The following is a 7500-nucleotide window of genomic DNA, read 5'->3' on the forward strand; positions in this document are numbered from 1 at the left end:
TTTACAAACCTTGAGCTAGATACAGAGTGCTGATTGGTGCATTTACAATCCTCTAGGTAGACATAAAAGTTCTCCAAGTCCCCACTAGATTAGCTAGACACAGAGCACTGATTGGTGTGTTTACAAACCTTGAGCTAGATACAGAGTGCTGATTGGTGCATTTACAATCCTCTAGCTAGATGTTAAAGTTCTCCAAGTCCCCACTAGATTAGCTAGACACAGAGCACTGATTAGTGCATTTACAAACCTTGAGCTAGACATACAGTGCTGATTGGTGCATTTACAAACCTTGAGCTAAACACAGGGTGCTGATTGGTGTGTTTACAATCCTTTAGCTAGACATAAAGGTTCTCCAAGTCCCCACCCAACTCAGGAGCCCAGCTGGCTTTGCCTAGTGGATCCCGCACCAGGGCCGCAGGCGGAGCTGCCCACCAGTCCCACACCGCCTCCTCAGCCCTTGGATGGTCGATGGGAACAGCCGCCGCAAAGCAGGGGGCAGTGCCCATCAGGGAGGCTTGGGCCATGTGGAAGCCCACTGAGGGGGGGCGGGGCTCGGACATGGCAGGCTGCAGGTCCTGAGCCCAGCCCTGCAGGGAGGTGGCTGAGGCCCAGTGAGAATTCGAGAGTGGTGCCAGCTGGTCGGCAGTGCTGGGGGACCCGGCACCCCCTCCGCAGCTGCTGGCCTGGGTGCTAAGCCCCTCACTGCCCAGGGTTGGTGGCGCCAGCTGGCTGCTTCGAGTGCAGGGACCCGCGGAGCCCATGCCCACCTGGAACTCTCACCGGCCTGTGAGCGCGGCATGCAGCCCTGGTTCCTGCCCACACCTCTCTCTCCATACCTCCCCACAAGCAGAGGGAGCCGGCTTCAGCCTCTGCCAACCCAGAGAGGGGCTCCAACAGTGCAGTGGTGGGCCGAAGGGCTCCTCAAGCGTGGCCAGAGTGGACGCCGAGGCTGAGGAGGCGCTGAGGGCAAGCGAGGGCTGCCAGCACGTTGTCACCTCTCGCTATGGTATACATGATTTCACTTTTGTTTCTTGCCACCCCACAAGGTAGGTGGCATCAGCCCCATTGTGCAGATTCAGAAATGAATGCCCAGGAGGTGGGGTGCCTCTTCCAGGGTCACAGGGTAGTAAAGTCAGGACTCAAGCCAGGCCCCACTCACTCCCCAGGCTCGGACCCTCCCCAGGACCATGGCACTGCAGGCACCGGGGCAGATGTGGGGCACGTGTCAGCCAAGGGGGCTATGAAATCAATCCCCAGACTATCTGGAAAAGTGAAAAAGAAAAATTTGTTGGTGATTTGATGAACTTGGTGGCCTCTGGGGAACCTCAAACACTTTCTTTCCATGCTTCCCCAGCCCCACTTTTCTCAGTGGTTTTATGGGAACTGGTGCAAATCAGAGTTCCACCAAGCGTGAATCCCAGCTCTGCCACTTACTAGCTCTTGACCTTGAGCAAGTGACTTAAGCTCTCCAAGGCTCAGTTTCCCCCTTGGTTACAATAGAGCAGAACTGCCCCATAGGGTTAGTGTGAAAATTAGACGAATTTCCCTGTGCAAAATGCTTGGACAGTGCCTGTTGTTACTACTGTTGACCAATGGGTTTGTTGTGAGGATTAAGGGAGGTGATGTGATGTGTCAGAGAGCAGCTCAGTGCTGGACTCAGCACCGGGCATAGTACAGATGCCTCGTTCCTCTTGGGGCCTCCTGGTTGGCCGGTGGCTTGGGCTGACAGGCATGCCCAACCCCTGTGACTGCCTTCAGTTATTAAGGGGATTGCCCTGGGCTGTGCCTCGAGGCCTGGCAGTCCTGACCTTAACCTGTCTGTTCCTGATCATCAGAATGCCTTCCCTGTGCACCCGTCTGTCTGCGCCACAGTTCACGCTCTTCCACATGCTTCCATTTCCTTTAGTCTCATTTGCAGGGAGGTGTTTGGGGTCTGTTCTACATAGGAGGGCACTGAGGCCGTGGAGATGGTTGCTGGAGGCACCCAGCCTGGAGGTGGCAGAGCCAGGTCTCCAGCTCAGGGTCCAGAGTGCACTCAGTCATGCCACCCCTGAGCTGGGGACTTCCCCCTTTTAACATCTCCTGGAAGGGCGTTATGGCATTTTCCGGCAGCCACCCTCTAGGACGGGGAATTTCCCTCTTCAGCTCAGACAGTCCCCCCCACCCCTTGTCTGTCTGACTTCTTTCTTGGAATGAATCTCACTTCCCCATCCTCAGCCTTTCCAGCCTGCCACCCTTTGAGACATGAGCCATCGCCAGTGAACTGAATTGCAGACTTTCTGAGTGGTCAGGGACTACAAAGTCTCCTCTCCCTCCTTGCCCTCTTCCCCATTTAGGATCGGGGTCCTTGCTATCCAATTCTTTCCATTTTCAGAAAGTTCTATGCTGTTGGAATTAACATCCCTGTGGTCTCAGCCCTGGCTGTGCATCAGGGTCATTTGTGTGTAAGTGTGTGTTGGTGGTGGGGGTGGCATGGGGGGTTGGGGAGGCACTGTGGGGTAGGGATTGGTCTTTAAAAGCAGATTCTTGCCTGGGCTATAGACCTGGATATTCAGTTTCAGTAGATCTGGAGTGAAAGATCCTAGAATCTGTATTGACAAAAAGCTCTGCAGGTGATTCTGGTCCTCAGCCAGGGCCTCTTTCCCAACCACACCCAGAGGCTCACAGTTCTCTGGACAGACCGAGCACTTTCTCCACTCCATGGCGCCTTACTTCCTGCGGTTCTGTTTGCCTGGAGGGCCCCTCCCAGCTCCCATTTCTGCCTGGCAAGTTCCTACTTAGCCTTCAGGATCCAGTCCACATCCTCTCCTTGGAGGCCATTATTTAGCTAAGCCCCCTCCTCGCACTTGGCTCTCACTCCCGCCATCCCATGCATCACACCGAATCGTGGTTTGTTGCATCTGTACTAGGTCTGGGGATCCTCCATCGCCTGATAGCTTGAGGACAGACACACTGTCTTATTCATTTCTGTGTCCCCAGGGCTCAGCCAAGGACCTGGCACACAGTAGGGCCTCTGGAAATATGTGCAGAATGAGTAAACCTGATTGTGTGGACGTGAGCCTGGGCTCAGCAAATTGCAACACTTTTAATAACAAGTCTTCAGACTTGAGATTCCTATTTTGTCAGAGGCTACACTGGATCCCCATTCATGTTGATCTCTGAAAACCAAAGCCACCTATTTGAGGCAGGTCCCCTTACCCTCACTCCTGAGGGTCAACTCAGCAGAACCATGCCCTGTCGTTGCAGGGGGGTTGGGATGCCTTGTTGGGAGTTTGACAAAAGAAGTTTTTGGCTGATGGGATGGATCCCAGCCACCCTGAGTTACAGAGCTCAGCCCCCATCTCGTTGTCTTCCTATGTTTCCTGAACCCTCACCTGCCCTGCCCGCCTCATCCCAAAGTCCAAATGCCTTATAGAGCACCTTTGCTACCAGCCACCAGCAGCCTCACTCCAGACTAGAGATGAGCATTCAGGGGCTTGAGCATTGGTTCCTGAACCAGTGATGGAGTGGCTTCTGCCTTGATCCCTCACAGGGAGAGGAGAGGAACCTCCTGGGCAGGGGTCTTTATCTATCCTGCTAGATGAGCATCCATCTGGGTGAAATGGAGACATCCCACCTGGTCTTGTTCACAACCTCCCCTGGGGAGGTGCCTGCTTTCTGCTCCCACTGCTGCCCTGGTTCCTGCCTTGTGGACTTCTTTAGTACCACCCCCCAGTCACCTGGCATAACCCTCAGCTCCCCTAGTCAATGTTCACACTGCCACCAGCGAGGACTCTCTGAAACACACAGCTGCCCCCACCACTCCCTCACCCGATGCTCCCCAGTGGCTGCCTGTGGCCCTTGGGTTCAAGCCCATTCTTCTCCCCATAGAACCAGCCCCTCCCTCTGCCTGCCTCCCTGGGCTCTGTTCCACTGCTTCCCTGCTCAAGCCCTGGGCTCTTACCAAGCTCAAGTTGCCAGGCCCTGACTTTCATCAACCCTCCACCCCTATGTTCTGAAACCCTGCTCATTCTCCAAGGCCCAACTCCTTAAAGCCTTTCCTCCCACCTCCACCCTGAAGATTTTACAGCACAATAGAATCCATGGTGATTGTCTCTGGGTGTTAGGACTCAAGGTGATTTCTCTTTTTGCTCATCTGCCCTTACAGTGTTTTCAATAATGAATATGGAATATTTATGTACTAAACATAAAGGTGTGCTTAGCCCTTCCATGCATTTTCTATTTCCTGCCTTCAAGTAGTTCTTTATTGTCCTCATTTTTACAGAGGAGGAAGCTGAGGTTCAGTGAAGCTCCATGACTTGCCCAACATAACTGAGCTTATAAGTGGAGAGCTGGGATTTGATCCAGGTCTGACTGTAAAAACTGAACTATTAAATTCTAAATTATGGGGCTTCCAAGAATCCTCCTTGTTCCATGGACCAGAAACTTATTGATTTACTAGATTCTGAATTAAGGAAATAACCTTCTGTTATTAGTCAGGAAAGGTAAGTGATGCTGCAGTAACAAATTAACCTTAAAAGTCTTAGTGCCTTACAAAACAAAGATTGGTTTCTTGTTCATACCACGAGTTCAACACTGATCCGCAGGATTCTTCCATGCACCCCCAGCCTCTTGAGCTTAGAAAGTGATAAGGCTCTCTGAATGCTGACAAGCACTGGGTCCTGCGAGCTGCTGCTTGGGTCCAGGGGTGATGTTGTGACTTTTGGAGCCCATGCCGGGATTTCTGCCTAGATCACTGAAGCGCTCTGTTTTTCTGTTGGGTTTTTGTTTGTTTGTTTTTCTCTAGTTGGTAATGTTGGTTAAGACACTGACTGGCTTTGGGAAAGCTATATAGATGCTGAAGTTTCCTCAGAAGGAACCATACCCATCTTTCATTTTTATAGGTGTTTTCATATCTGGCATTGAATTTATATGCAGTTTATTGAGTGCAGCCTGGTTCATTCATTTGTTCACTAATTCATTCAATCATTCCCTCCTCTAACAGATCTTTACTGGGCACCTCCTCTGGCTGACCTGGGATTTGGGAATCACAGAAATGTGGTCCCTGTGCTCAGAGAGCTTTGGCTGAGATGAATAGTCTCACTGTCAACTGAACAGAATCTAATGACCTCTAGTAGGCACCTCTTTCAGGCCCTGGGAGGTGCAGCCATTGCCCAGGTAGACACCAAGCGAGGCCAAGCTTTCCCCTTGGTTTATTCAGCATCTTGTGGATATATTATTTTCTCCATGATATTCACTGTCATTTCTTCTGCTTTACTGCCAAGTAAATCATTTTGCATCTCATTTTTCCTCCCTTCAGCCCAAAGAAGCAAAAGTTGAACCCATAAACACACCTCCAACTCCATCCTCGCCCTTTGAGGGCATGGAACTTTCTGGTGAACCTGTACCTGAGGGGACCCTGGAAACCACCAACATGAGCATCATCCAGCACAGCAGCCCTGAACAAGGCAAGTCTGGATGCATATGCCTACGTAGTGGCCTTTTATTGGGTGATTACTATGTGTCCAGCCGGGGCCATGTATGTAACATACAGAATCTCATTTAACCTTCCCCTCAACCCTTTAAGAAAGGGTGAGAACCACCCTCAGTTTACAGACAAGATGAGGAAATTGAGCCACAGAGAAGTTAAGTAACCCAGGCAGGAGCAAACAGCTTGTGAATGGCAGAGCTGGCATTTGATCTCAGATAGCAGAGCTTCTAACCCCCAGATCTGGAGCTTCTAATTCCCAGACTCTATCCCTTCTGGGGTTTAACAGAAAAGTTTGTAATAATCCTTGCTGTTTGTTGAATACCTGTGGTGTGTCAAGTGTTTGGATATTTTGTCTCCAACACTGACAGCATACCGCCTACTCAGTAGCACTGGCCACTATTTTATAGGTGGAAAAACCAACACTTGGAAGAGCTAAGTCCAGAGTCCCTACCCTTTCTGACTTTTGTCACAAACTCCCCAACTCTCAGAGGATCAGCTAAACTCCTGTGTGGCACAAGTGAGAAACTGATGGCCAGAGAGGGGCTGGTTACCCAGCAAGGCAGCAGCAGTCCCTAGGAGAAGAGCTGGTCCCCTGGCTGCCTATCCAGGGCTCTGGCCCCTGCCTCTTGTCCCCCTACCTGTGCAGAGAAGCACTGGTAAAAGCCCAGGCATCAAACACTATCCCCTAGGCACTAGCTTGGCATATGCCCAAGCCCTGAGATGGCTTGTGGTTTCTGTCATTTCTCAGAGGGGCCATCACTTCAGACTGAAGATGTGAGTACGAGATCATTCCTGGCAGCACTGTTCTTAGGAACAAAAATAACCCAAACTGCCCACAGTAGGGATTGGTTGGCCAAATTCTATTTCACTCATATATACAGCCCTGATATTGGTGATACAGAAGACTTAATGACCCAGGGACATGCTCGTGGTATATTCCACCAAAAAAAGCAAATTCCAAAATTATGTGTCTATGTCCCTAGTTTTGAATATATGTTATTTATATCTATTTACATATAGCTATGTAGAGCGATGTGTGTGTATTAGATACATCACATATTAGACGTAATATTCATCAAAATGTTATAAGCAGTTATCTCTGAGTGGTAGGATTATGGATGGTTTTTACTTTCTTTATTGTACTTCTGTATTTTATTAATACAAGACTTCTACAATAATATGTATCACTATTCTTTTTGCTTCTGCCATCAGTTAATGAGTGTTATTTTAACAACTAAATTTGGGGAGTCTGTGGGTCAGAAAAGATATAGAGAACTGGAGAGAAAAATTTGTAGGATAATTTAATAACGTCATGACAGAGCCAAGGAGGCAGGGTGTTGCTGTGGAAATACTGCCCGCTGGGGAGAGTCAGACAGCTTGGAAGGAGGCCCTGCCTAGCCCCCTATTTGCTGTCGGCCTGGGGCAAGTTGCTGATCAGTTTCCAAGCTTCAGATTCCTTAGCTGTCCTCTGGGAGCATGAACAAGCCCCGCTGCTGGGTGGATGAGAGGGCTGAATCTGGCCGTAGTTGTGCAAGTGGCTTCTGAATTGCGAATGCTTTTCTCAGGGGTGGAATTAGGATCTCTGAGCAAGGGGTTAAGGCGAAGGGGCTGGGGCGAGGGCTTTCCTAGACTGAGGAGATGAGGTCCACGTGGGGACTGGGCTCTGATCCCAACGTAGCTCGCCTGTTCCCGGGATCAGCCACACTCCTTATCTAGCAGAAAAAAGGTCAGTTGAAAGCAACGGAGCTAGCCAAAGTGTCCTTTTCTTCTTGATGTGTAGACAGCCCGGATGGTGGGAGAAAGCCCTGGCTAAGCAAAGCCCCTAATATTTGCATTCGGAGCTTCCCTGACATCATCTTGGCCCGTGGAAGGGGCCACCCCACTTCCTTCGTCCCACGGGTCAGGCCTTGGAGGCCCTGCAATCAGCTGCTTGCACGGCACACCCTGGTGGTCAGAGCAGGGAGGACGAGCGTGCTCGACCCGTGCTGGCCACTCTTCCATCACAGGATGGGACGTGAGTGGGTGGGGGT

General features: G+C 50.7%; 1 protein-coding gene across 1 annotated transcript in view; it reads left to right on the forward strand.

The window, feature by feature from the left end:
• Nucleotides 1-7500, forward strand: part of COL15A1 (collagen type XV alpha 1 chain) — a 135534-nt gene that overhangs the window by 48043 nt on the left and 79991 nt on the right. Inside the window, exon 6 of the mRNA XM_032164666.2 lies at nt 5300-5447. Coding sequence (XP_032020557.1) covers nt 5300-5447 — 148 coding nt within the window. The remainder of the gene's footprint in view (nt 1-5299; nt 5448-7500) is intronic.

The sequence above is a fragment of the Hylobates moloch genome, unplaced genomic scaffold, assembly GCF_009828535.3.
Source record: "Hylobates moloch isolate HMO894 unplaced genomic scaffold, HMol_V3 SCAFFOLD_10, whole genome shotgun sequence".
NCBI lineage: Eukaryota > Metazoa > Chordata > Mammalia > Primates > Hylobatidae > Hylobates > Hylobates moloch.